This window comes from Pipistrellus hanaki, assembly GCF_964339955.1.
Source record: "Pipistrellus hanaki genome assembly, chromosome: 4".
Lineage (NCBI taxonomy): Eukaryota > Metazoa > Chordata > Mammalia > Chiroptera > Vespertilionidae > Pipistrellus > Pipistrellus hanaki.
In genome coordinates, this window is record NC_140506.1 from 96,455,046 (window position 1) to 96,482,262 (window position 27,217).

The 27,217-nt window shown below is 64.6% G+C and overlaps 1 protein-coding gene across 2 annotated transcripts; it reads left to right on the plus strand.

Moving 5' to 3' along the window:
* Positions 1-212: 212 nt before the first annotated feature.
* TRIM72 (tripartite motif containing 72) lies at positions 213-7,687 on the plus strand. Of its 2 annotated transcripts, XM_084882055.1 has the most exons (7): positions 213-346; positions 578-968; positions 1,592-1,687; positions 1,822-2,052; positions 2,610-2,632; positions 4,573-4,691; positions 7,098-7,687. In XM_084882055.1, the coding sequence occupies exons 2-7, from the start codon at positions 585-587 to the stop codon at positions 7,667-7,669; spliced, it is 1,425 nt and encodes a 474-aa protein (XP_084738181.1). In that variant the 5' UTR covers positions 213-346; positions 578-584; the 3' UTR covers positions 7,670-7,687. The 2 variants fall into 2 exon arrangements, with proteins under 2 accessions (XP_084738181.1, XP_084738182.1); XM_084882056.1 differs by lacking the exon at positions 1,592-1,687.
* Positions 7,688-27,217: the final 19,530 nt, after the last annotated feature.

The following is a 27,217-nucleotide window of genomic DNA, read 5'->3' on the forward strand; positions in this document are numbered from 1 at the left end:
CTTCAGACTGGGCAGCAGAGGGCACAGTGGATGGGCCAGGACAGGTGGCCTTGACATGTGCAGCTTGTTCCCTGACCACTCAGCCTTCACTTTTAGAATGGTTTCCGGAAATGATAGGAAGCAGCTAAATATAGTCCTGGGGCCAGAGCCCAGCGGGGAGGGCTCTGTCAGTCACCGCTGCCCATCAGCTGGGTGCCCACTGCTAGCTGCCCCGTGCGTGCCAGTGCCCGTCCCTGCTCCAGGCCGGTCTCTTGCCTCTGACCTACCTTCAGACAACACCCTGACCCCAGCGCTCAGGCTGAGCGTCCCGGGAGTCTCTTTTTGCCTGTGATCTCCGACCAGCCCTGTGAGTCCCCGGATCCTGTGGGCCTGGGTAGTGGGGAAGGAAGGGCCAGGGCCCTGGGGGCAGGAGGACAGGAGGGTCGGCATGGGGCTTGGAGAATCTGGGACTGAGCCAGGGAAAGACCGTGGGTAGGACTGTTTGGAACCCGGGCTTGTGTTTGGGATCTGGGAGTGAGACAGCTCCTGATGGGGCTGCTTCGGGGCTGACCTCCCTGACTGACCTCTCCTGTGCCAGGCCCGCCATGGCGGCCGCGCCAGGCCTGCTGCGCCAGGAGTTGTCCTGCCCGCTGTGCCTGAAGCTGTTCGACGCGCCGGTGACGGCGGAGTGCGGCCACAGCTTCTGCCGCGCCTGCCTGGCCCGCGCGGCCGGGGAGGCGGACGGCACGGCGCCCTGCCCCACCTGCCAGGCGCCCACGCGGCCGCAGGCGCTCAGCACCAACCTGCAGCTGGCGCGCCTGGTCGAGCGGCTGGCGGAGGTGCCGCAGGGCCACTGCGAGGAACACCTGGACCCGCTCAGCGTCTACTGCGAGCAGGACCGCGCGCTCGTGTGCGGCGTGTGCGCCTCGCTGGGCGCGCACCGCGGCCACCGCCTGCTGCCCGCCGCCGAGGCCCACGCGCGCCTCCAGGTGCGCCCGGCGGCCGGCGGCCGGGGAGGACGGTGGGAGGGGGCAGGGCGCCCGCCGGATGTTGGGGGGGGGGGGGCGCGGGAGGGCAGGGCGGGGCCCCCGGGGCGAGGAGCTGGGGGTGGGCGGCGGAGGGAGGCTGTGAGGCGGCAGGCCGGACAGGCTGGCGCAGACCTGGCCGCTCCGGGCGCGCCGGGCCCGTGGCTGGTGCACAGGCCATTGGCACCGGGTCAGGTCGGGGTGCGCCGCCGGCTGGAGTGTCAGACCTGAGTGCGCGGCGCCCACGCACGGGTGTGGCGCCCGAGGCCTGCGGTCCCCCGGTGCCCAGAATGGTTCCCCCCCACCCCGGCCCGCCCAGGCCCTCCGCGAGGCCAGTCACCGAGGGGAGGCGTCCACACAGCCAGGGAGTCTCTCATGCATTCTTTATTGGCGGGGGTGCGGTCTGGGGGCACGCAGTGGCCGGGGTCCCTGGGCGTAGCTTCCCTGGCCTCGGCCTCAGGACTGGGGTCCCGGGGCTTCTGCGTGGTCTCAGCCCCCTACATCAGCCCGGCGCTCTCCTCGCCCGGCTCCCTGGGGGGCAGACCAGCTCTCAGGCGCCCCCAGGACCACCCTGTCACCGCCCCCAGACCCAGGTTCCCCAGCAGCAGCTGCAGCTGCAGGAGGCGTGTGCGCGCAAGGAGAAGAGCGCGGCGGCGCTGGAGCAGCAGCTGGTGGAGGTGGAGGTGCGGCTCTGCTGGCAGGGCCCGGGGCGGGGTCAGCAGGGCCCGGGGCGGGGGTCAGGGGGTCAGACAGGGCCGGGGCGGGGGTCAGGCAGGCTCCCCCCCACCCCCCCAGCGCCTTTGCCGTCTGCCCGCAGGAGACGGTGCGCCAGTTCCGGGGGGCCGTCGGGGAGCAGCTGGGCAAGATGCGGCTGTTCCTGGACACGCTGGAGAGCTCCCTGGACCAGGAGGCCGAGCGGGTGCGGGCCGAGGCGGGGGCCGCCCTGCGGAAGGAGCTGGGGGGCCTGAACTCGTACCTGGAGCAGCTGCGGCAGATGGAGAAGGTGCTGGAGGAGGTGGCCGACAAGCCGCAGACCGAGTTCCTCATGGTGAGCACCGGACCGCCCTCCTCTGCCCCTCGCCGGGTCCAGGCCCAGAGAGCTCACCGCGAGGCCGGGCAGGCACCCCGAGGCCCGGAGGGGCGGGCACCCTGAGGTCCGGAGGGTCAGGATCCTGAGGCCCGGAGGGGCAGGGACCCCGAGGCCCGGAGGGGCAGGACCCAGAGGCCCGGAGGGGCAGGATCCTGAGGCCCGGAGGGGCAGGACCCCGAGGCCCGGAGGGCCAGGGAGCAGCCAGGGCCGCACAGGCAGGCGGGGAGCCTGCTGCAGGCACTCTCTCTAGGGGGCCCATTCAGTTACAGCCGCTGTGGGTTTGTTTACTGCTTGGGACAGTCTCCCACCGCAGAGTGCTGTTTCTTGGGGAAGGGGTGCCCTTTTCTGACTCACACAGATAAAGGGCTAGGGTGGCCTTGAATTCTGGGTTTCTTTGGACTTTCCTGATGTTTCCTGGCCCCGCACTCAGCATTCCTGGTCCATCCGCCCCATCCCCAGTCCTGTCCAGAGTCTCTCCTGCCCGCATCACCGCCGTTTTCTTCTTCTCTCTCCAGAAATTCTGCCTGGTGACCAGCAGGTGAGCCCACCCTGGCCCCGCCCCTTCCCCAGCCTGCCCGGCTGGCTCACCCTACTCCCCATGTGCCTGCGGCTCCACTCAGCCCTCTGCACTCTCCCTGCACTTGGCTTTGAACATAGAAATGAACGTGACCTGGTCCTTCCTAGGAACCCCCCAGACAGGGGGCGGGGACGTAGGCATCGCTGTGCTCAGTGCTGCGGGGAGAGAAGGGGGATGCGGGGGAGAGAAGGGGGAGGCCTGGGAGAGAAGGGGGTGGCAGGGGAGAGAAGGGGAGGCGGGGGAGAGAAGGGGGTGGCAGGGGAGAGAAGGGGAGGCGGGGGAGAGAAGGGGGAGGTGGGGGAGAGAAGAGGGAGGCCGGGGAGAGGAGGGGGAGGCCGGGGAGAGAAGGGGGAGGCTGGGGACAGAAGGGAGAGGCTGGGGACAGAAGGGAGAGGCTGGGGAGAGAAGGGGGAGGCGGGGGAGAGAAGAGGGAGCCCGGGGAGAGAAGGGGGTGGCGGGGGAGAGAAGGGGGAGGCTGGGGACAGAAGGGAGAGGCTGGGGAGAGAAGGGGGAGGCGGGGGAGAGAAGAGGGAGCCCGGGGAGAGAAGGGGAGGCGGGGGAGAGAAGGGAGAGGCTGGGGAGAGAAGGGGGTGGCAGGGGAGAGAAGGGGGAGGCTGGGGAGAGAAGGGGGAGGCCTGGGAGAGAAGGGGGTGGCAGGGGAGAGAAGGGGAGGCGGGGGAGAGAAGGGGGAGGCTGGGGACAGAAGGGAGAGGCTGGGGACAGAAGGGAGAGGCTGGGGAGAGAAGAGGGAGCCCGGGGAGAGAAGGGGGAGCCCAGGGAGAGAAGAGGGAGGCCGGGGAGAGAAGGGGGAGGCTGGGGACAGAAGGGAGAGGCTGGGGAGAGAAGAGGGAGCCCGGGGAGAGAAGGGGGAGGCGGGGGAGAGAAGGGGGAGGCCTGGGAGAGAAGGGGGTGGCAGGGGAGAGAAGGGGAGGCGGGGGAGAGAAGGGGGAGGTGGGGGAGAGAAGAGGGAGGCCGGGGAGAGGAGGGGGAGGCGGGGGAGAGAAGGGGGAGGCGGGGGAGAGAAGGGGGAGGCCGGGGAGAGGAGGGGGAGGCCGGGTGGGTGGCCGTCAGAGTTGGATGCTGGAGGAACGGGCTGGAGTTAGCAGGTCAGGAGCTGGGGGAAGGGCCCTGAGAGAAGGCAAGAGGGAGAGAAGGTGTGCTGGTGTGGCAGGCGGGCAAACGGAAGCGCTGAGGGGCTTGGACCTTATCCCAACAAAAGACCTAAACATTTAGTGGTAAAATGTACACAGAATAAAATTGACCATTTAAAAATATATTTTTTATTGATTTTAGAGATGGGAAGAGAGAGGGAGAGAGCTATAGAATCACGGATGAGAGAGAGACATGGATAGCCTGCCTTCTGCACGCCCCCTACTGGCGATCGAGCCCACAACCTGGGCATGTGCCTGACGGGGAATCAAACCAGTGCATGGGTGGATGCTCACCCACTGAGCCACCCCAGTGGCAAATACCATTTTTAGTGCACACTTTCCCTTCAATATCATTACGTACATTCACGTTGTTATGCAACCTCATCACCATCCATCTCCTGAACTTTTCATCTTAAAATTATCACCCAAGGATATGTTTACTGATTGCAGAGAGAGAAGGGGGGGGGGGGGAGAAACACATCGATGTGAGAAAGAAGCATCCGTTGGTTGCCTCCTGCACTGGCCCTGACTGGGGATCGAACCTGAAACCTTTGGTGAATGGGACAACGCTCCAACTGAGCCACCGGCCGTGGCCAGAACTTTTCATCTCTCCAGACGGGAAAGGCAGCAGAGGCATCATGTGGGGAGGTCCTGGGACTCCACAGCCCTGTCCTCTCTTCCGGGCACTGCTTCTTCCCTCCCCACCCCTGCCTCCTCCGGAAGTCCCCTCACAGACACTTCCCACCTCAGGCTGCAGAAGATCCTGGCAGAGTCCCCCCCGCCCGCTCGTCTGGACATCCAGCTGCCTGTCATCTCAGATGACTTCAAGTTCCAGGTGTGGAGGAAGATGCTCCGCGCTCTCATGCCAGGTACCGGAGGCATGTTGTTTGTAACGTGTGGTTGTGGGGAGGCCGCAGCCACACACAGAGGCCTCCCGGCCTCAGCGAGGAAGGTCACAGAAGGCGCCATTGCCCCTCTGCCTCTACACTCTAGGGCAAGCATGTCAAACTCCAAGGCTAACACAGGCCAAATAAACAAGGTTTAAGTTTATGTGGCCGCAAAGAAACGAAAGCTTCAGTTTTCATAGAAACGTAGGTTTATTTCCATAGAGATGCTGAATACAAAGAACTGGAATAAATGGGTCATTGTGAACATAAAATCATAGAACATTTTAATAATATTTTTCTTAAACATTAAACTTACCAGACGCTGAATAACTTGCACAAGTTAATAAGCATAATGCAAATAAGCCTATTTTTCGTGTTCTCCGAAAGTGAAACATTTCCTGTTGTGCACATCAAACAAGTCAGTACAAAACTAATGATGCGGCAATTGGCTGCCAAAATAGTCGATGCTAGTTTTAGTGAAGAGGAATGGTGAGGCTGCGTGTAAGGCATATAAGGGAAATGAATGCAACACAATTATAGTGATCAGTCATTATCGAACATTGTAGTTCATTATTAATAACTAGTAGCCCAGTGCACGAATTCATGCACATAGAAAGGAAATTAATTAGAAGAAATATTTTAATTAAAAAATATATTTTATTGATTTTTTACAGAGAGGAAGGGAGAGGGATAGTTAGAAACATTGATCAGCTGCCTCCTGCACACTCCCTACTGCGTATGTGCCTGCAACCAAGGTCCATGCTCTTGACCAGAATCAAACCTGGGACCCTGAGTCCCCAGGCCAATACTCTATCCACTGAGCCAACCAGTTAGGGCGAAATATTTTAATATTGCTGCTCACCATTTCTCTATAATAGAAGTGTCAATCAAATTCACGGTTGACAATGACAGATGAAAACACACACACCCACACACACACACGTGTTATTGTTGCCAGCGAGAGCTTTCTATCTATCCTGCATCTGCAAGTCAACTTAGCCTATTATAGATAGAGAATAAACGAGCCTATCAGACCTGCTTTCTGATTTAGCTAAACTTGTCCAGCCCAGTGAAGCACCCAACTCCTCTTTCAGGGTCACAGCAGGAAATAGCAACACAAAGCAGATTGTGATTGTAGTCCTGCAGGGAGAACAAAGGGTAAAATATTTAACCGCAGCAGCGTTTGACTCTATTCTGCAGAGGAATGCTGTGGAGAGATCCTGCAGTGAGAAAACCTGAGGTCATTTTCAAGGTCCACCATTTCTTACTTTTTTTCAGTCGGGCCAAGTTTCTAAGCTCTCTAAATCTCCATTTTCTGGCTAATGAAAAGAAAACAGGACTCCACCGAGTCTCCTAGCTACCTACTCCAGGACTCCTGTGAGGATCAAATGAGATGAGGCGCCTCAAAACGTTTCACAGACATCTGGTTAAACTGTGAAGTGTTTGCCCCTGGCTGTAAAGCAAGTTGTGTTTCTGGGCTGGAAAAACTGCAAAGAGGCTAGTTGCTAGGGAGAGGAAGCCAGGAGTTGCTATGTGACATCATTACCCTTACCATGGGACACTTAGCATATTAGCCTTTTATATATATAGATTATGTATAACCGGATTGTGTAAAAATTAAGTTACAAAATTTTTATTAAAATGTTTCTTACATACCGTTATACTGGCGAGGCCACAAAAATGTTTGTTGTGGGCCACGTGTGGCCTGCAGGGCCGTGAGTCTGACATGCCTGCTCTAGGGTATCCCTGCACCCTAATACCTGTGCTAAGAGAAGGACCCCTGAGGGTGTGGGACTTATAGGTGGGTGCCTGACGGGGAGGGTGCTGCTTACAGGAAGGTGCAGCTGCTGGGCCTGGGTTCGAACTCTGAGTGCTCCTTGGCCAGACCCTGCCCCTGTGGACAGTGGAGGGGATAACCTCTGCTCTTTGGGGTCTGGGGGTCTGCAGGGCTGGGACCCTGGGCGGCCCCTGACTCTGGTGGCCCAAAGGCTCAGCCTCCCCTCCCCAGTGCTGAGCTCCAGGGCATGCACACGTGGTGGGCAGCTCGCTGCCCTGCGGGCGGGGGTTGGGGGGAACTCGGTTTTATCCGGGAGAAGACTAAGGCCCAGACTGACTGAGGCCCCACGGTGGTGGTGAGACAGGGGCGCCGGACCGGGCTTCCTGACTGTCTCCTCCCTGTGACCGGGGTGGTGCTGTCTGCCTTGTACCAGCCTGACCCCCACAACCTGTGGCCTCCGCTTACAGTGTCAGAGAGGCGGTCTTCAGAGGGGGTTCGCCCCCACCCCCACCCCCACCCCGCCCCCACCCCGAGGCCCGGAGGAGAGGAGCCGGGCTGCCCATCGGTGGGCGGGGAAGGCTCCGGAGGTAACGGGCTGCCTCTCTCCGCAGTGACGGAGCTGACCTTCGACCCCAGCACGGCGCACCCCAGCCTGGTGCTGTCCCCCTGCGGCCGCAGCGCGCACTGCGCGGAGCAGAAGGCGCCGCCGGCCGCCGAGGACCCGCGCCGGTTCGACAAGGCGGTGGCGGTGCTGGCGCGGCAGCGGCTGGCGGAGGGCGAGCACTACTGGGAGGTGCAGGTGGGCGACAAGCCGCGCTGGGCGCTGGGCGTGATGGCGGCGCAGGCGGGCCGGCGCGGGCGGCTGCAGGCGGCGCCGTCGCAGGGGCTGTGGCTGCTGGGCCAGCGGGACGGGAAGGTGCTGGAGGCGCACGTGGAGGCGAAGGAGCCGCGCGCGCTGCCGCCCCGGGAGCGGCGGCCGGCGCGCGTCGGGCTGTACCTGAGCTTCGCCGACGGCGTCCTCGCCTTCTACGACGCCAGCGACCCCGAAGCGCTGGAGCCGCTCTTCGCCTTCCGCGAGCGCCTGCCCGGGCCCGTGTTCCCCTTCTTCGACGTGTGCTGGCACGACAAGGGCCGCAACGCGCAGCCGCTGCTGCTGGTGGGGCCCGAGGGCCCCGAGGCCTGAGCGCCGGGCGGGGCGGGGGTGGGGGGCTCCGTCCCTGGCGTGAATGGCGAGCCGTGTGGGCGGGGTCCAGGCAGGTCAGCGGGAACCCCAGTTTGGGGACCAGGAGAGGCAGGTTCCAGGAAGAGCTGAGGTTGAGGGGGGAGGGCAAGGGGCCAGGAGCCTGGGGAGGGGAGGAGCTGAGCGCTGGGGGGGAGGTGGCGGTCTGCAGCTCCCCTCCCTCCTCCCGATGGGGAGTAGGCCCACCCGCCAGGCCCTCCCGCCAGACCCATCCTCCAGGCCCACCCGCCAGGCCCGCCCACCAGACCCACCCACCAGGCCGTTTGGGGGTGAGGTGGGGAAGGGGGGTCTCCAGCTGGAGAGGCCAAAGCCACCCTTCCTGAGCGGCAGCCGTGGTGGGGCCAAGCATAGGCGGCTGAGGGTGTGGCTCAGTAGGCTGGGCGTGTAACAGGAAGAGGGCTCCGTGCTGCCTGTCACTGCTCCAGCCAGTGAAGCAGGGACAGGGCGGAGCCATACAGGAGCATGGACTCCAGTCCTCCCGGCAGCACGGAGAGCAGCAGGCCAGCCAGACACCTGCTGTCCCCCACCAGCCGCTGCTTCTGTAGTGAAAGCACAGAGGAAAGGAGGCAGAGGGCAGCTTACAGACAGGTCTGCGGGAGGACGCGGGTCTTCACAGGGCTGGTGACAGGGGAGAGAGCCCAGGGCAGTGCGGGCGGGCAGTTCACGGTGGGCAGGCTGGAGGCTGCAGAGGCCTGCGGGGCCGAAGGGCTGGGCCCTCAGAGGCCAGCGGCTGGTGTCTGGGCGAAGCTGCTCACCTTCCCAAGAGGACAGCGGCTCCACACGGAGGAGGCCGCCTCTCCGGGGCGCTCTGGCCGGGGAGGAAGTGCCCTCTTCAGTCGGAGCACGGCCACCGTGGCGAGCAGAGCGGGATTCCTGTTTCTCACCGTGTCGCGGTTCCCCATACTCTGCTGCTGCCCCTTCCGGGCGGGTCCCCACGTGCCTTTCTGACCGGTCCCAGGTGGCGCCGAGCCCTGGAGAAGTGAGGAGGGTGAGAGGGAGAAGCTCCTGGGCACCGACTGCTCAGCCCGCTGTCCACCTCAGTCACTGGTTAGGCCTATCAGCCGCCAGGCAGAGGAAGCCCAAACATGGTCCTCCAGTCAGCAGCGGCCAAAAACCGCCTGCACCCTGCCCACCGAGCAGACCGCCCCCGCTCCCTTTCCCGCGGAGTAAGCTCACTGAGTGTCTGGAACTTGGAGGGGGAACCATGCCCCAGTTGTCAGCCAAGAGAACAGCCTGATGCTCCCCCGCTCCCCGCTGGGCCTGCTGCGGGGGGCTAGAGGGCACCATCCCTCTGAGCTGGCCACACACTCACCGCTGGTTCACACCTTCCTTGGTTTTAGCTCCAAGACCCGCTTTCTGGGCTTCGGGTGACCCTGAGGCCGAGGGCCTTTGGGGGCTCGGCAGGTGGGCCTGGAGGCTGCTGGGTTCTGTCCCGGGAGATGCCGGCCTGGGACCACCTCCTGTTGGTGTGTGACAGGCCGGGGGCCCTGGCAACTGGTCAAAGTGGGGACTTGCTTGGGTGATGGTGATGGAACTAGAGGTGGGCCAGGGAGGGCTGTGGTCGGTAAGAGGCCTCGGGACCTGGCTGGTGGGCACTCCTGGCTGGGCCCCTCGGAGGAAGCCTGCTGGGCCCTGGTCCGGGACGAAGGAGAGAGGGTTAGTGAGGCCTCTTCATGCTCGAAAATAAAACAATAAAGTACGTGGTGTGAAATCCAGCAGCGTTAATAAAGCGATTGCACTCGGACTCCTTCCGCATGAGGTCTCTGTGGAGACAGGTGACCCAGTCTCGGCAGTGACCTCCTGGCTGCCTCCCGGCCTTCAGTCTTGACAGGTCAGATCTTTCGGAAAACACAAACGAGATCTTGTGACTCAGTGGCTCAACACTTTCAGCAGCTCCTCCGTGCTTAGAGGAGAAAGTCCGGTCTCTGCCCTCCTCCTGTCTGGCCTGTGCCACCTCCTGTCCCCATCACCCAGTGCCCTGCCCCCCCTTCACCCTTCAGTGCACTCGGGAGGCATCGCCATTTCTTACCCTCTCTGAACCCCTGCACCTCCTTGCACTGTGCGCCCCTCGGCCTCAGCCCCGTCATGGGCGTCGGGGGAAGGCTGGTGACTTTCTGAGGAAATGGGGAGCCTGAGAAGCAGACACCAAGGTGGACCAAATGTGCAAAGATGGGTGAGGAGACGGCTGGGGGAGAGAACGGAGCCCACAGCTTGGAGGCCGTCTGACCGAGTGAAGGCAGGGAGGAGGCCGGGGTGGAGGTGACCGTCATGGGGACTCCTCCACTGAGCCGCCCTGGCCAGGAGCGTGTCTCCCCTCCCGCCCCCCTCCCCCCCGGCCAGGAGCGTGTGTGTGTGTGTGTGTGTGTGTGTGTGTGTGTGTGAGTGAGTGTGTCCCGGCCAGGAGCGTGTGTCCCCTCCCGCCCCCCTCCCCCCCGGCCAGGAGCGTGTGTGTGTGTGTGTGTGTGTGTGTGTGTGTGTGAGTGAGTGTGTCCCGGCCAGGAGCGTGTGTCCCCTCCCGCCCCCCTCCCCCCCGGCCAGGAGCGTGTGTGTGTGTGTGTGTGTGTGTGTGTGTGAGTGAGTGTGTCCCGGCCAGGAGCGTGTGTCCCCGCCTGCTCCCAGGCTGGCTGCGAGCAGACACGGGCGTGGGGTTCACAGCGCCTCAGCCGCGCCCTCGCTCCTTTGCTCCTCTTTGTGGGAGCTACTAGGAAACTTCCTTTTCACGGCCACCAGAGGGTTGTGCCCTGAGGGAGATGACCCTGTGACCCTGCCCAGGGCTGGCTGAGGAGAGACAGGTCCCTGAGCCGGAGGCAGCCATGAGGGCCAGTGTGTGGAAAACTGCCCAGAGTGTTCCTTGTTGGACGGTGGCTGTGTGGCCCGGTCAGAACCTCCTGGGGAAGTAGGAAGGTGAAATGGGAACCAGAAGTGGGTCCCTCCAGCACTCAGCTTCCCCTTGTGGACCTGGGATCCCGAGAACTGGCGGCTGAGAGGGTGGGGGTGGGGGTGGGGGGCGAGGAGGGCGGGAGGGCCCTGACTTCCGGTGGACAAGAGCAAGCTGGCACCTGCCAGGGCCCAGCTAAAGGGCAAACAGAGACACTGAGAGCTTGCTCTGTGTCACTAACGAGTACTCTCACTTATCTCGTCCTCACAACACCAGGCTCCAAACAGCTAACCCCGCTAGGCTTGCTTGCCTCTTCCCGGGCATCCAGTGTCCCCAGGGGACAGCGGTGGTGCCAGCTGAGGACCCCAGTCCATGTCTCGGTGCCTCCTGGAGAACCGGCTATGCCAGACTGCCTCTCCTCGGTGACGGCAGCGGCAGGAGAGCTAACTTAACCAATAAGTACACATTGAAAACATCACGATCATATCAAAACAAACACATTATGGAGTATAGAATATGCATGGATGTTTAAGATGAAATAAGAAATATCCATAAAATTTGAAAAATATGTTTGTATTGATTTTAGAGAGAGGAAAGGTGAGGGGTAGAGATAGAAACAGTGATGAGAGAGAGACCTCGACTGGCTGCCTCCTGCACGCCCCCCACACTGGGGATCAAGCCTGCAACCAGGGCATGTGCTCTGACTGGGAGCAGAAATGGTGACCTCCTGGTTCATAGGTTGACACTCGACCACTGAGCCACACCAGCCGGGCAATCCATAAAGTTTTGCATTGGTGCTGGCTGTTGGATCTAGACTTCCAAACCCTGGGGTATATAAGTTCTTAAGATTATTTTTAAAATTAAAATGTGAATAATGCATGAATATACTTAATATCTTACGGAGAAGGGGAACGTTCTCTGATCATGCTCCCCAATCTGAAGTTCTGGCCTTCCTGGTTGCCAGTTTGGTGAGTAGTTTTCCAGGACCTTCTGTACATGTTTATGTCCCACAGGAAGTAGCTAAGACTGTGCTTTTCTTTCTCTATAAAAAACTTCCAAGTGGTTGGGCATGAGGGGTCACATCAGAAAAGCGCCTTTTACCAGTGGGTCAGCCGTGCTCTGAGGGCCGCACTGCTTTTAGGTCATTGCAGCTTGAAGAGCCGTCTCCTTTTCAGGCAGGAAAGTGTGCAGTCCAGCCAAATCCAGACTTCCCACAGCACGTCCGATTTACAGTGACCTCAAGCGGAAGGGGATCTGGTCTTTCACTCTCCTTTCAGCTCCTCCCCTCCCCACCCTGCTCTGCTGGCTCCTCCGGGTTCGGGTTAGTTAGAGGAAAAGAGATGACAGGTGATTGGTGTGGTTATAAGCTGGACCGCTGTCATGATGGCTGTCCAGCTGCTCCTCTGCCATGGCCGGTACTGTGGGCTCTTCAGAGATGAGGAAAGCAGACACTGTCCAGCCGATGGTGAGACAACCTCTCAGCTCCTGCCCTGCCCCCCTTCCCCCCTCCCCTGGCTCCTGGAGTCACACCCCCGCGGTGTAGTTACACTCCTGCCTGTCCCTTTGCCAGGGTAGGCGACTGTCTTGGCTGGGAGTCTTCCAAGGTTGCAGGCTCGATCCCCAGCAGGGGGCGTGCAGGAGGCAGCTGATCGATGGTCTGCTCTCACGTTGTTTCTCTTTCTCCCTCTCCCTTCCACTCTCTCTAAAAACCAATGAGAGTATATAGCAAGAAAGAACTCGGGACAGCATTCCCATCACATATTGTCCCCATCTTAAAAGAGTTCGGAGTCATTTGCCCCGGGGGCTGGGACAGGGAAGCTGAGACCCCCAGAGGGAATGCTGTGTTAGTAAAACGGAAGGTCATCATAGACGTCTGAATTGTTGCTAGAAACAACTCCTGCGAGTAGAGGCTGAGTAGAGAATTCAGCAAGGCTGGCAGAGCTGGGAGCTCCTGGGCAGCAGCCCCAGGGCCTGGCCGTGTAAACACGTTGCCTTTTCCTTTAATTCGTGGTCGGCAAACTTCGGCTTGTGAGCCACATGTGGCTCTTTGGCCCCTTGAGTGTGGCTCTTCCACAAAATACCCCGGCCTGGGCGAGTCTATTTTGAAGAAGTGGCATTAGAAGAAGTTTAAGTTTAAAAAATTTGGCCCTCAAAAGAAATGTCAATCGTTGTACTGTTGATATTTGGCTCTGTTGACTAATGAGTTTGCAGATCACTGCTTTAAACCATTGAGAAACTTTGTGAATCAAATAGTGTGAGATAAAATGTCAAAGAGTTTTTAGTGAAATGGGAAATAGTCATGAAAGAAGTGAGAAACCACAAAGCATTATATCAGACTATATATGTCCATCATGGTTGCAATTATGAGAAAAAACCCCTGAAAAAAAGACTAAAGAGAAGTCAAAACATGTCACCGGAGGGATTCCCGGTGACTTAGCTTTTCTCTCTACGTCTCTGCGTGCCCCCGTGTTCGTGGTGAGCTGCTCTGACTGTCCACAAGCGGGAGGATGAGGACAGAGAGAGGCGTGTGCTGGGCTGACTCTTAGGGGGACTCTGAGCGCCGTTTCCTTCCTAAAACCCAGGAGGCGGTGATGCCCAGAGAAGGTAACACGGTGGGAAGTGGCAGCGCTGATTCTGCCAAGGCGGAGCGTTTCAGGCCCGGCCAGGAAGGGCTGTTCCGCCAGTTGTGAGCCCGGCGCCGCCTGGGCGAGCACCGGTGCCCCGCCCGCCCCGCCCGCCCCGTCCGCCCCGTCCATCCGCCCGCTGCAGGCTCAGCCAGGTCTCCGCGGGCCTCCCGACCTCAGCAACTCTGCCGCTGACTCATCTCTGTCCGGGAAGAGCGCCTCTCAGGCTCCGACCTGTTCGAATGCAAAGTCGTCCAGGAACTGATTTATTTATTTTTTCAGATTCATTATGTAAATTTTTATTTTATTTTTAATAAATTTTTTTATTAAGGTATTATATGTGTACATATCTTTCCATTGCCCCCCCCCCCACTCCCATACATGCCCTCCCCCTCACTAAGTAAAATTTATTTTATTTTTTTAAATAAAAAAATGTGTAACACTGGTACCTACTCTTAAATCAGTTAATTTGTGAAACCATTCTTTTTTTGTAGAATACTTACTGGCATCGCAACATTTTAAAGAAATGAAATGGCTATCTACAAAAAATAAATTTTATTTTACTTTGTCTTCACTATGTTTATTTTTAGCATTACTTTCTATTCATAAGCAAGCGACACCGCCTTTTCTGTGTGGGTTTGGTGTGACATTAGCTTTCACAGCACGCGTGTTAGGGAACACCGTGCGCACAGTGGGACCTCCCTGGCCGATCTGGAGATGGATTGTGGTTCCGGAGGCGGCGGCGGGACTGGGCGGGAAACTGTCCCTGTGCGTAGTTATACCTTTTTTTTTTTAAAAAAAAATATATTTTATTGATTTTGTACAGAGAGGTAGGGAGAGAGATAGTTAGAAACATCGATGAGGGAGAGTCATCGATCAGCTGCCTCTTGCACACCCCCTACTGGGGATATGCCCGCAACCAAGGTACATGCCCTTGACCGGAATCGAACCCGGGACCTCTCAGTCCGCAGGCCGACACTCTATCCATTGAGCCAAACTGGTCTTGGCCGTAGTTATACCTTTTGAACGTTGAGCCATGTTGGTGTGTTTGTTAAAAACATAATTTTATTGCACCCCTGCCAACCACAGCTCCTCCGTCTCTGGTCTGTGACTTCCTGTGGCGCCGGGGCCTCCTCTGGGGCCTCCTCCTCAGGGCCGGGGCAGCAGCACCGTGCGCTTCCGGGCGGGAGGCACCCTGCACCTCGAGGCCCGGGAGCCGAGGCAGGGGTGTGACCTCTGCCCACTTCGTGTCCTCAGTCTCCTGTGGGGGTTCCGTGGTGGCTATGCGGGCTCGTGGCCGGCCGGCCGGCTGCTGGGGGGCAACGGGAAGCCACCCTGCGGAACCCTAGTGACCGCCTGGCCTCCACGTGGACAAGGTGTGTGCCTTGGAGGCGCCAACGGTGACCTGGAGGTGACATCGCGACTGGTCCCCGAAGCAGGCGCCCGGCTGCCCCCGCCTGCAGCCACCACCTCCCGGGGCAGTGGACAGGGCGCTGGGGGCCCGGAGGACGCCAAGGTGGTCCGGCAGACCCCGGCTATGGCTGCTGTCGACCTCCCACCACGTGGACCGGAGCAGGCCCTGCGCGAGGGTGGAGGGGCAGCGGGGCCTGTGGGGGTGCGGGTGCGGGTGCGGGCCCGCAGGCCTGGCCAGGGCCGGTCTGGAGCGCAGGCTGAAGGCCTGGAGGAGGAGCACCCTGGAGGACCTCAGGAGGGAGTCAGCCCCCCGAGGGGCCAGGCCAGGTCAGCGCGGAGGTGGATTTTGCTCCAGAATCGACCTCGCCAAGAGCTGAGCGCCAGGAGAGCCAACAGGGGTCCTGGCTGGGGAGACCCGGAGGATGCTGAAGCCTGGCCCACCAGCCGGCCCGAGGGCCTGAGCTCCCCTCCTCACCTGGCCCTGCTCTGGGCCCCACATCAGAGCTGCCACCCTCTCCCTCGCCTTCTCATGTCCACCTCCCCAGACACTCCCCAGCTGGTCACCAACTGCCCCTTTCCCTCTTCTTTCTGTCTTCCTCCCTCTTTCCCCCAGCCACTCCCACCCTCCTCCCCTTTCCCATCTACACAATGCCCTCACAGTAACAAGTGAACAGCAGGCTGCATGGGGTGAGCAGGCTGGCAGGGGTGCAGTGAGGGGCAAACAGGCTGGCAGGGGGGCAGTTAGGGGTGATCAGGCTAGCAGGCAGAGGTGGTTAGGAGTGATCAGGCTGGCAGAGGGGTCAGTTAGGGGCAATCAGGCAGGCAGGCAGGTGAACAGTCAGAAGCTAGCAGTCCCAGAATCTGAGAGGGATGTCCAATTGTCGGCTTCAGCCATCCCCCAAGAGGTCCTGGATTGGAGAGGGTGCAGGCTGGGTTGAGGGGACACCCTCCCACCATGCACAAATTTTGTGCACTGGGCTTCTAGTAATTTAATAAAGAAATGTTTATTTTGGAGGGTGGTATGCTTCACTCCATTGAAAATCAACCAGCCAGCAGATTCCCACGGTGCTGTGCTGGGCTGTGGTTTGGGCTCACAGCGCCAGCTCAGTGAGTTACAGGTGCTGTTGCCTCACTCACACAGATTTCACTCTAGCTTCGCCCACAGCGAAGCACTGAGACTAACGCAGAGAAGGCGGCGTGATCTGCACCGTTCCCACGGAGCTGGGGACACCTCACCCCCAGAGTTTCTTCACACGCCTCCCGTGCAGCACGCTAAGTGAAGAGAGGAGGACGGGGAGCAGGGCAGCGTGGTTCCTGCTCATTCCTTCAATGAAGAAAACCCCCAGGCGATGACCACACTCAGAGGTCGCTGGCCACGCGGAGCACCTGCAGGTCAGCGAGACGGCACCGGCTGCAGCACCGGGCCGGTTCTGCGGAAAACGCCAGTGGAACAGAGGCTGGGCTTGGCGCACTGGCCCAGGGCCAGGTCCTTGCTGACCCGCCGAGTGCCGTCCGTGGGCAGAAGCTGGAGCAGCGGCAGTTCATGGACATCAAGATGCAGCTGGAGGCCCTGGCCAGTGTGGCTCAGTGGTCACAGTTCCATTCGGGGTCAGGGCACACGCCGGGGAATGTGTGGCTGGATCCCCAGTAGGGGGCGTGCAGGAGGCTGCTAATCAAAGATTCTCTCTCATCCCTGATGTTTCTATCTCTCTCTCTCCCTCTCCCTTCTTCTCTGAAATCAATAAAAATATATTAAAAACACCCCACATATCTTAAAAAAAAAAAAAATGCGGGGAACAGGGGATCACCTCCTGGCACAGCCCGCTCCAGGGCCAGCTGCCTGCCCACCGGTAAGAGGCCAGCAGCCTCCTGTGCGTCCTGGTCCAGCAGGGGGAGCCCCTGACCCTTACCCCCGGCTCTTCCTCAGGCCTGTCAGTAAAATTTTATGCCCCCCAAAGAACCAAAAAAACCCCCACAAAAAACAAAAAAAACCCCATCATTTTATTTTTAAAATGGAAATTAACATGGAAAAAGGACATTTAAGTAAAAAAGAGTCTATTAAGATGTGTTAGTGCCACAGGCGGTACTGTGGGTATGATAAACATGGAGATGGCATGTGCAGGTGGCACGTGAGAGAGTGAAGCCTGGAAACACTTCTCTTATCCAAGTACTAACCAGGCCCAACCCTGCTTCGCTTCCGAGATCAGACGAGATCGGGCGCGTTCAGGGTGGTACGGCCGTGGATTGGGAAACTCTTCTCGGAGGGTGGAGGTGTTCGGCCCGTGGTCTTCCAAGGGAGGAGGCCATGGGGGGGAGGGTCCATGGTGATGCCGGTGTTGGGAGGTGGGGACAGTCATTTTGCCGTCTCAGTTTCCTCGTCTGTAGTGGGAGGGGGTTGGCCTAGCAGTGTTTCCCAAAGTGTGGTGCGTGTACCCCCAGGGGTACGGGAAGAGTTTGGTGGGGGTAGGCGCTGCACCGGAGTTTGGTGGGGGTATGCACTGCACCGTGCTCAGCTTTGCCTAATTCTACATTCTCATGAGTACGAGGGGTGCTCAGCGTTACGAAAATTATAGAAGGGGTGCACATATGTCAAAAGTTTGGGAAACTCTGCCTAGAGAGTTCTCTGAGATGCCACAGTCTTAGTTCAGGTTCCCCCAAGCAGACCTTAAGAGAAGGAAGACCCCAGTGGAAACAGGCTGCGCATGAGGTGCAGGAACACTGGGCGGGGGGAGGGGTCAGGGGCCGCCGGTCAGGGTGGGGGCAGGGAAGGTGCACTATGGAGGTTAGCGCAGGGAGAGGAGAGCTCCTCACCGAGACACCCCTCACCCCACCTGAGGTGAAGAGATTGGGGTGCAGACTGGGGCTCCTGCCAGCCCCTGGGCCCCGAGGGAGGCGATCGCCCCTCCCCTCTCCCTGTTCTCCAGGGGGCCGTCTGCTGAGGTTCCCGGGAAAGCCCTGGGCGGGAGGTGCCCTGGGCGGGAGGTGCCCGTGGGTGGGAGGTGCCCGTGAGCAGGAGGTGCCCTGGGCGGGAGGTGCCCTGGGCAGGAGGTGCCCCTGGGCAGGAAGGTGCCCATAAGCAGGAGGTGCCCTGGGCGGGAGGTGCCCTGGGCGGGAGGTGCCCTGGGCGGGAGGTGCCCGTGAGCAGGAGGTGCCCTGGGCGGGAGGTGCCCTGGGCGGGAGGTGCCCTGGGCAGGAGGTGCCCCTGGGCAGGAAGGTGCCCGTAAGCAGGAGGTGCCCTGGGCGGGAGGTGCCCTGGGCGGGAGGTGCCCTGGGCGGGAGGTGCCCGTGGGCGGGAGGTGCCCTGGGCGGGAGGTGCCCTGGGCGGGAGGTGCCCTGGGCGGGAGGTGCCTGTGGGCAGGGAGGTGCCCATGGGCGAGAGGTGCCCTGGGCGGGAGGTGCCCTGGACAGGAGGTGCTGTGGGCAGGAGGTGCCCATGGGCAGGAGGTGCCCTGGGCGGGAAGTGCCTGTGGGCAGGGAGGTGCCCTGGGCGGGAGGTGCCCGTGGGCGGGAGGTGCCCATGGGCAGGAAGTGCCTTTGGGCAGGAGGTGCCCTGGGCGGGAGGTGCCCTGGGCAGGAGGTGCCCTGGGCAGGGAGGTGCCCTGGGCGGGAGGTGCCCTGGGCGGGAGGTGCCCGTGGGCGGGAGGTGCCCTGGGCGGGAGGTGCCCTGGGCGGGAGGTGCCCTGGGCAGGGAGGTGCCCCTGGGCAGGGAGGTGCCCGTGAGCAGGAGGTGCCCGTGAGCAGGAGGTGCCCTGGGCAGGAGGTGCCCTGGGCAGGAGGTGCCCTGGGCGGGAGGTGCCCTGGACGGGAGGTGCCCTGGGCGGGAGGTGCCCTGGGCGGGAGGTGCCCTGGGCGGGAGGTGCCTGTGGGCAGGGAGGTGCCCGTGAGCAGGAGGTGCCCTGGGCAGGAGGTGCCCTGGGCAGGAGGTGCCCTGGGCAGGGAGGTGCCCTGGGCGGGAGGTGCCCTGGACGGGAGGTGCCGTGGGCAGGAGGTGCCCATGGGCAGGAGGTGCCCTGGGCAGGAAGTGCCTGTGGGCAGGGAGGTGCCCTGGGCGGGAGGTGCCCGTGGGCGGGAGGTGCCCATGGGCAGGAAGTGCCTTTGGGCAGGAGGTGCCCTGGGCGGGAGGTGCCCGTGGGCAGGAGGTGCCCTGGGCAGGAGGTGCCCTGGGCAGGGAGGTGCCCTGGGCGGGAGGTGCCCTGGGCGGGAGGTGCCCGTGGGCGGGAGGTGCCCTGGGCGGGAGGTGCCCTGGGCGGGAGGTGCCCTGGGCAGGGAGGTGCCCGTGAGCAGGAGGTGCCCGTGAGCAGGAGGTGCCCTGGGCGGGAGGTGCCTGTGGGCAGGGAGGTGCCCGTGGGCGAGAGGTGCCCTGGGCGGGAGGTGCCCTGGACAGGAGGTGCCGTGGGCAGGAGGTGCCCATGGGCAGGAGGTGCCCTGGGCGGGAAGTGCCTGTGGGCAGGGAGGTGCCCTGGGCGGGAGGTGCCCGTGGGCGGGAGGTGCCCATGGGCAGGAAGTGCCTTTGGGCAGGAGGTGCCCTGGGCGGGAGGTGCCCTGGGCAGGAGGTGCCCTGGGCAGGGAGGTGCCCTGGGCGGGAGGTGCCCTGGGCGGGAGGTGCCCGTGGGCGGGAGGTGCTCTGGGCGGGAGGTGCCCTGGGCGGGAGGTGCCCTGGGCAGGGAGGTGCCCCTGGGCAGGGAGGTGCCCGTGAGCAGGAGGTGCCCGTGAGCAGGAGGTGCCCTGGGCAGGAGGTGCCCTGGGCAGGAGGTGCCCTGGGCAGGGAGGTGCCCTGGACGGGAGGTGCCCTGGGCGGGAGGTGCCCTGGGCGGGAGGTGCCCTGGGCGGGAGGTGCCTGTGGGCAGGGAGGTGCCCGTGAGCAGGAGGTGCCCTGGGCAGGAGGTGCCCTGGGCAGGGAGGTGCCCTGGACGGGAGGTGCCCTGGGCGGGAGGTGCCCTGGGCGGGAGGTGCCCGTGGGCGGGAGGTGCCCGTGGGCAGGAAGTGCCCTTGGGCGGGAGGTGCCTTGGGCGGGAGGTGCCCTGGGCGGGAGGTGCCCTGGGCGGGAGGTGCCCTGGGCGGGAGGTGCCCTGGGCGGGAGGTGCCCTGGGCAGGGAGGTGCCCGTGGGCGGGAGGTGCCCTGGGCGGGAGGTGCCCGTGGGCGGGAGGTGCCCTGGGCGGGAGGTGCCCGTGGGCGGGAGGTGCCCTGGGCGGGAGGTGCCCGTGGGCGGGAGGTGCCCGTGGGCGGGAGGTGCCCTGGGCGGGAGGTGCCCGAGGGCGGGAGGTGCCCTGGGCGGGAGGTGCCCGTGGGCGGGAGGTGCCCTGGGCGGGAGGTTCCCTGGCCAGGGAGGTGCCCTGGGCGGGAGGTGTCCTGGGCGGGAGGTGCCCGTGGGCGGGAGGTGCCCTGGGCGGGTGGTGCCCTGGGCAGGGAGGTGCCCCTGGGCAGGGAAGTGCCCGTGAGCAGGAGGTGCCCGTGAGCAGGAGGTGCCCTGGGCAGGAGGTGCCCTGGGCAGGAGGTGCCCTGGGCAGGGAGGTGCCCTGGACGGGAGGTGCCCTGGGCGGGAGGTGCCCTGGGTGGGAGGTGCCCTGGGCAGGAGGTGCCCTGGGCAGGAGGTGCCCGTGGGCGGGAGGTGCCCTGGGCGGGAGGTGCCCTGGGCAGGGAGGTGCCCTGGGCGGGAGGTGCCCTGGGCGGGAGGTGCCCGTGGGCGGGAGGTGCCCTGGGCGGGAGGTGCCCTGGGCAGGGAGGTGCCCCTGGGCAGGGAGGTGCCCGTGAGCAGGAGGTGCCCGTGAGCAGGAGGTGCCCTGGGTAGGAGGTGCCCTGGGCAGGAGGTGCCCTGGGCAGGGAGGTGCCCTGGACGGGAGGTGCCCTGGGCGGGAGGTGCCCGTGGGCGGGAGGTGCCCTGGGCGGGAGGTGCCCTGGGCGGGAGGTGCCCTGGGCAGGAGGTGCCCCTGGGCAGGAAGGTGCCCATAAGCAGGAGGTGCCCTGGGCGGGAGGTGCCCTGGGCGGGAGGTGCCCTGGGCGGGAGGTGCCCGTGAGCAGGAGGTGCCCTGGGCGGGAGGTGCCCTGGGCGGGAGGTGCCCTGGGCAGGAGGTGCCCCTGGGCAGGAAGGTGCCCGTAAGCAGGAGGTGCCCTGGGCGGGAGGTGCCCTGGGCGGGAGGTGCCCTGGGCGGGAGGTGCCCGTGGGCGGGAGGTGCCCTGGGCGGGAGGTGCCCGTGGGCGGGAGGTGCCCTGGGCGGGAGGTGCCCGTGGGCGGGAGGTGCCCTGGGCGGGAGGTGCCCTGGGCAGGAGGTGCCCCTGGGCAGGAAGGTGCCCGTGAGCAGGAGGTGCCCTGGGCGGGAGGTGCCCGTGGGCAGGAGGTGCCCTGGGCAGGAGGTGCCCTGGGCAGGGAGGTGCCCTGGGCGGGAGGTGCCCTGGGCGGGAGGTGCCCGTGGGCGGGAGGTGCCCTGGGCGGGAGGTGCCCTGGGCGGGAGGTGCCCTGGGCAGGGAGGTGCCCGTGAGCAGGAGGTGCCCGTGAGCAGGAGGTGCCCTGGGCAGGGAGGTGCCCTGGACGGGAGGTGCCCTGGGCGGGAGGTGCCCTGGGCGGGAGGTGCCCTGGGCGGGAGGTGCCTGTGGGCAGGGAGGTGCCCATGGGCGAGAGGTGCCCTGGGCGGGAGGTGCCCTGGACAGGAGGTGCCGTGGGCAGGAGGTGCCCATGGGCAGGAGGTGCCCTGGGCGGGAAGTGCCTGTGGGCAGGGAGGTGCCCTGGGCGGGAGGTGCCCGTGGGCGGGAGGTGCCCATGGGCAGGAAGTGCCTTTGGGCAGGAGGTGCCCTGGGCGGGAGGTGCCCTGGGCAGGAGGTGCCCTGGGCAGGGAGGTGCCCTGGGCGGGAGGTGCCCTGGGCGGGAGGTGCCCGTGGGCAGGAGGTGCCCTGGGCGGGAGGTGCCCTGGGCAGGAGGTGCCCTGGGCAGGAGGTGCCCTGGGCAGGGAGGTGCCCTGGACGGGAGGTGCCCTGGGCGGGAGGTGCCCTGGGCGGGAGGTGCCTGTGGGCAGGGAGGTGCCCTGGGCGGGAGGTGCCCTGGGCGGGAGGTGCCCTGGGCGGGAGGTGCCCTGGACAGGAGGTGCCTGTGGGCAGGGAGGTGCCCGTGGGCGAGAAGTGCCCTGGGTGGGAGGTGCCCTGGGCAGGAGGTGCCCTGGGCAGGAGGTGCCCGTGGGCGGGAGGTGCCCTGGGCGGGAGGTGCCCTGGGCAGGGAGGTGCCCTGGGCGGGAGGTGCCCTGGGCGGGAGGTGCCCGTGGGCGGGAGGTGCCCTGGGCGGGAGGTGCCCTGGGCAGGGAGGTGCCCCTGGGCAGGAAGGTGCCCTGGACGGGAGGTGCCCTGGGCGGGAGGTGCCCTGGGCGGGAGGTGCCCTGGGCGGGAGGTGCCCTGGGCAGGAGGTGCCCCTGGGCAGGAAGGTGCCCATAAGCAGGAGGTGCCCTGGGCGGGAGGTGCCCTGGGCGGGAGGTGCCCTGGGCAGGAGGTGCCCTGGGCAGGGAGGTGCCCTGGACGGGAGGTGCCCTGGGCGGGAGGTGCCCTGGGCGGGAGGTGCCCTGGGCGGGAGGTGCCCTGGGCAGGAGGTGCCCCTGGGCAGGAAGGTGCCCATAAGCAGGAGGTGCCCTGGGCGGGAGGTGCCCTGGGCGGGAGGTGCCCTGGGCGGGAGGTGCCCGTGAGCAGGAGGTGCCCTGGGCGGGAGGTGCCCTGGGCGGGAGGTGCCCTGGGCAGGAGGTGCCCCTGGGCAGGAAGGTGCCCGTAAGCAGGAGGTGCCCTGGGCGGGAGGTGCCCTGGGCGGGAGGTGCCCTGGGCGGGAGGTGCCCGTGGGCGGGAGGTGCCCTGGGCGGGAGGTGCCCGTGGGCGGGAGGTGCCCTGGGCGGGAGGTGCCCGTGGGCAGGAAGGTGCCCTGGGCGGGAGGTGCCCTGGGCAGGAGGTGCCCCTGGGCAGGAAGGTGCCCGTGAGCAGGAGGTGCCCTGGGCGGGAGGTGCCCGTGGGCAGGAGGTGCCCTGGGCAGGAGGTGCCCTGGGCAGGGAGGTGCCCTGGGCGGGAGGTGCCCTGGGCGGGAGGTGCCCGTGGGCGGGAGGTGCCCTGGGCGGGAGGTGCCCTGGGCGGGAGGTGCCCTGGGCAGGGAGGTGCCCGTGAGCAGGAGGTGCCCGTGAGCAGGAGGTGCCCTGGGCAGGGAGGTGCCCTGGACGGGAGGTGCCCTGGGCGGGAGGTGCCCTGGGCGGGAGGTGCCCTGGGCGGGAGGTGCCTGTGGGCAGGGAGGTGCCCATGGGCGAGAGGTGCCCTGGGCGGGAGGTGCCCTGGACAGGAGGTGCCGTGGGCAGGAGGTGCCCATGGGCAGGAGGTGCCCTGGGCGGGAGGTGCCCGTGGGCGGGAGGTGCCCATGGGCAGGAAGTGCCTTTGGGCAGGAGGTGCCCTGGGCGGGAGGTGCCCTGGGCAGGAGGTGCCCTGGGCAGGGAGGTGCCCTGGGCGGGAGGTGCCCTGGGCGGGAGGTGCCCGTGGGCAGGAGGTGCCCTGGGCGGGAGGTGCCCTGGGCGGGAGGTGCCCTGGGCGGGAGGTGCCTGTGGGCAGGGAGGTGCCCGTGAGCAGGAGGTGCCCTGGGCAGGAGGTGCCCTGGGCAGGAGGTGCCCTGGGCAGGGAGGTGCCCTGGGCGGGAGGTGCCCTGGACGGGAGGTGCCGTGGGCAGGAGGTGCCCATGGGCAGGAGGTGCCCTGGGCAGGAAGTGCCTGTGGGCAGGGAGGTGCCCTGGGCGGGAGGTGCCCGTGGGCGGGAGGTGCCCATGGGCAGGAAGTGCCTTTGGGCAGGAGGTGCCCTGGGCGGGAGGTGCCCTGGGCAGGAGGTGCCCTGGGCGGGAGGTGCCCTGGGCGGGAGGTGCCCTGGGCGGGAGGTGCCCCTGGGCAGGAAGGTGCCCGTGAGCAGGAGGTGCCCTGGGCGGGAGGTGCCCGTGGGCAGGAGGTGCCCTGGCAGGTGGTGCCCTGGGCAGGGAGGTGCCCTGGGCGGGAGGTGCCCTGGGCGGGAGGTGCCCGTGGGCGGGAGGTGCCCTGGGCGGGAGGTGCCCTGGGCGGGAGGTGCCCTGGGCAGGGAGGTGCCCGTGAGCAGGAGGTGCCCGTGAGCAGGAGGTGCCCTGGGCAGGGAGGTGCCCTGGACGAGAGGTGCCCTGGGCGGGAGGTGCCCTGGGCGGGAGGTGCCCTGGGCGGGAGGTGCCTGTGGGCAGGGAGGTGCCCATGGGCGAGAGGTGCCCTGGGCGGGAGGTGCCCTGGACAGGAGGTGCCGTGGGCAGGAGGTGCCCATGGGCAGGAGGTGCCCTGGGCGGGAAGTGCCTGTGGGCAGGGAGGTGCCCTGGGCGGGAGGTGCCCGTGGGCGGGAGGTGCCCATGGGCAGGAAGTGCCTTTGGGCAGGAGGTGCCCTGGGCGGGAGGTGCCCTGGGCAGGAGGTGCCCTGGGCAGGGAGGTGCCCTGGGCGGGCGGTGCCCTGGGCGGGAGGTGCCCGTGGGCGGGAGGTGCCCTGGGCGGGAGGTGCCCTGGGCGGGAGGTGCCCTGGGCAGGGAGGTGCCCCTGGGCAGGGAGGTGCCCGTGAGCAGGAGGTGCCCGTGAGCAGGAGGTGCCCTGGGCAGGAGGTGCCCTGGGCAGGAGGTGCCCTGGGCAGGGAGGTGCCCTGGACGGGAGGTGCCCTGGGCGGGAGGTGCCCTGGGCGGGAGGTGCCCTGGGCGGGAGGTGCCTGTGGGCAGGGAGGTGCCCGTGAGCAGGAGGTGCCTTGGGCGGGAGGTGCCCTGGGCGGGAGGTGCCCTGGGCGGGAGGTGCCCTGGGCGGGAGGTGCCCTGGGCGGGAGGTGCCCGTGTGCGGGATGTGCCCTGTGCAGGGAGGTGCCCGTGGGCGGGAGGTGCCCTGGGCGGGAGGTGCCCGTGGGCGGGAGGTGCCCTGGGCGGGAGGTGCCCGTGGGCGGGAGGTGCCCTGGGCGGGAGGTGCCCGTGGGCGGGAGGTGCCCGTGGGCGGGAGGTGCCCTGGGCGGGAGGTGCCCGTGGGCGGGAGGTGCCCTGGGCGGGAGGTGCCCGTGGGCGGGAGGTGCCCTGGGCGGGAGGTTCCCTGGGCAGGGAGGTGCCCTGGGCGGGAGGTGTCCTGGTCGGGAGGTGCCCGTGGGCGGGAGGTGCCCTGGGCGGGTGGTGCCCTGGGCAGGGAGGTGCCCCTGGGCAGGGAAGTGCCCGTGAGCAGGACGTGCCCGTGAGCAGGAGGTGCCCTGGGCAGGAGGTGCCCTGGGCAGGAGGTGCCCTGGGCAGGGAGGTGCCCTGGACGGGAGGTGCCCTGGGCGGGAGGTGCCCTGGGCGGGAGGTACCTGTGGGCAGGGAGGTGCCCTGGGCGGGAGGTGCCCTGGGCAGGAGGTGCCCTGGGCGGGAGGTGCCCTGGACAGGAGGTGCCTGTGGGCAGGGAGGTGCCCGTGGGCGAGACGTGCCCTGGGTGGGAGGTGCCCTGGGCAGGAGGTGCCCTGGGCAGGAGGTGCCCGTGGGCGGGAGGTGCCCTGGGCGGGAGGTGCCCTGGGCAGGGAGGTGCCCTGGGCGGGAGGTGCCCTGGGCGGGAGGTGCCCGTGGGCGGGAGGTGCCCTGGGCGGGAGGTGCCCTGGGCAGGGAGGTGCCCCTGGGCAGGGAGGTGCCCGTGAGCAGGAGGTGCCCGTGAGCAGGAGGTGCCCTGGGCAGGAGGTGCCCTGGGCAGGAGGTGCCCTGGGCAGGGAGGTGCCCTGGACGGGAGGTGCCCTGGGCGGGAGGTGCCCTAGGCGGGAGGTGCCCTGGGCGGGAGGTGCCTGTGGGCAGGGAGGTGCCCTGGGCGGGAGGTGCCCTGGGCGGGAGGTGCCCTGGACGGGAGGTGCCTGTGGGCAGGGAGGTGCCCGTGGGCGAGAGGTGCCCTGGGCGGGAGGTGCCCTGGGCGGGAGGTGCACGTGGGCAGGGAGGTGCCCTGGGCAGGAAGTGCCCTTGGGCAGGAGGTGCACGTGGGCAGGAGGTGCCCTGGGCAGGAGGTCTCCTGGGCAGGAGGTGCCCTGGGCAGGAGGTGCCCTGGGCAGGAGGTCCCTTGGGCGGGAGGTGCCCTGGGCAGGAGGTGTGGCTGCAGGTGGGAAGTCCGAGCACACAGAGGAGAGGCTGGAGAGTGTGCCTTCTCCCATTACCCTCTCCGGCCCCCCTCCCCGGCTCTGACTGGCTTGAGTCTGAGCTTTGGAGCCTCCAGAGAGAAAGTGGAGGCAGCGGAGGGTCCCCGAGGACCCTCAGTTCCTGGATGCGGGGGGACACGAGGGGGAGCAGGGGGAGCGTCCTGGCCTGGGGGCGAACAGAACGAAGCAGGCTCTCGGGTTCCTTTGGGCTGTGTCACCGGCGTGAGGACCAGGCTGTGCGCTGGCTCCAGTGTCTGGGTGGAGCCGAGAGGGGCTTTAGTGCCTGAGGGAGGGAGTGCAGGTGGTGTCAGAACTAGTAGGCCTTGCGTCGGATCTTCAGGTACCCAGGCAGGGCGGACTTCCCGGGGACAATTAGGGGCGAGGCAGGCGGTCTGGGTGGAGAGCACACAGTGGTGGTGGTGGGGTTTAAGGGAAACTGAGGGGCAGATGTCCGGTCTGGGGGGTGGAGGAATGGGCTCAGCACTGCCTACAAAGGCCAGGAGCCGGGGAGGAATGGAGGCCAGACCTGGAGCCCGAGGAGAGGCTGACAGTGTGGCCCTCCGTTGCCTCCTGGGCCGGCAGCCTGTGGCCAGGGGTCTCTGCTGTTTTCCTCTCTGCCTGAACAGGAGCGTCAGCAGCCATATTGCTTGTATCACGGGTGAGGAAACAGCCCTTCGCAGGAATTTGTTTCTAAAGCAAAGTGGCAGGTTCGTGGCGGAACAAACCCAGAACCTCTCATTCCCACGTCCATGTCAGAGATCTCTCTGAGACTTCACTTTCACGGGGGAAGAGTAAGATCCCTAAGGGCAGAAACCGTATGCTGCTATTTTTTTTTTTAAAAAATATATTTTTATTGATTTTCAGAGAGGAAGGAGGAGAGAGAGAAACATCAATGGTGAAAGAGAATCATTGATCAGCTGCTTCCTGCACGACCCCTAGTGGGGATTGAGCCTGCAACTGGGCATGTGCCCTGACGGGATTGAACTGTGACTTCCTGGTTCATAGGCCCACGCTCAGCCACCAGCCACCCCAGCCGACCCCGTGTGCTATTTTTAACCTCCGGTGCACAGACTTGGATTAGGCAGAATGCTGTCAGCAGTGGGTCTATGTATACCTCCTGCATTCCGCTACCCGTTTATTAAAAAATCAGCCCCTGTGAACCCAGCACCCAATCCAACAAGTCCGCTAGTTCTAAAGACACGTCTCCCCTGCCCAGCCCGCCTCCCTCTCAGAGGGACTGTGAGCCTGGATTTGTGGGTTTTGGTTTCCTTGCTCCTCCTTTTAATCACCGCACATGCTCTTAGTTTCATTTTCACTTGTGTATGGACTGTATAAAAGAGGCATGAAAACACTTTGCTGGGATGGGTTTGTTTATTAGAAATCTCAGTTTTATGAAAATCTCAAACCACAAAGCAGAAGGATATCATGAGCCTCTTGTACTGTTACGCCCAGACTTC

Coding starts and splice junctions, on each gene's coding strand:
- TRIM72 (XM_084882055.1), top strand. CDS start 585: ATGGCGGCCGCGCCAGGCCTGCTGCGCCAGGAGTTGTCCTGCCCGCTG. Junction 1,688..1,821: donor AGCAGCTGGTGGAGGTGGAG/GTGCGGCTCTGC, acceptor GTCTGCCCGCAG/GAGACGGTGCGCCAGTTCCG. Junction 2,053..2,609: donor CGCAGACCGAGTTCCTCATG/GTGAGCACCGGA, acceptor TTCTCTCTCCAG/AAATTCTGCCTGGTGACCAG.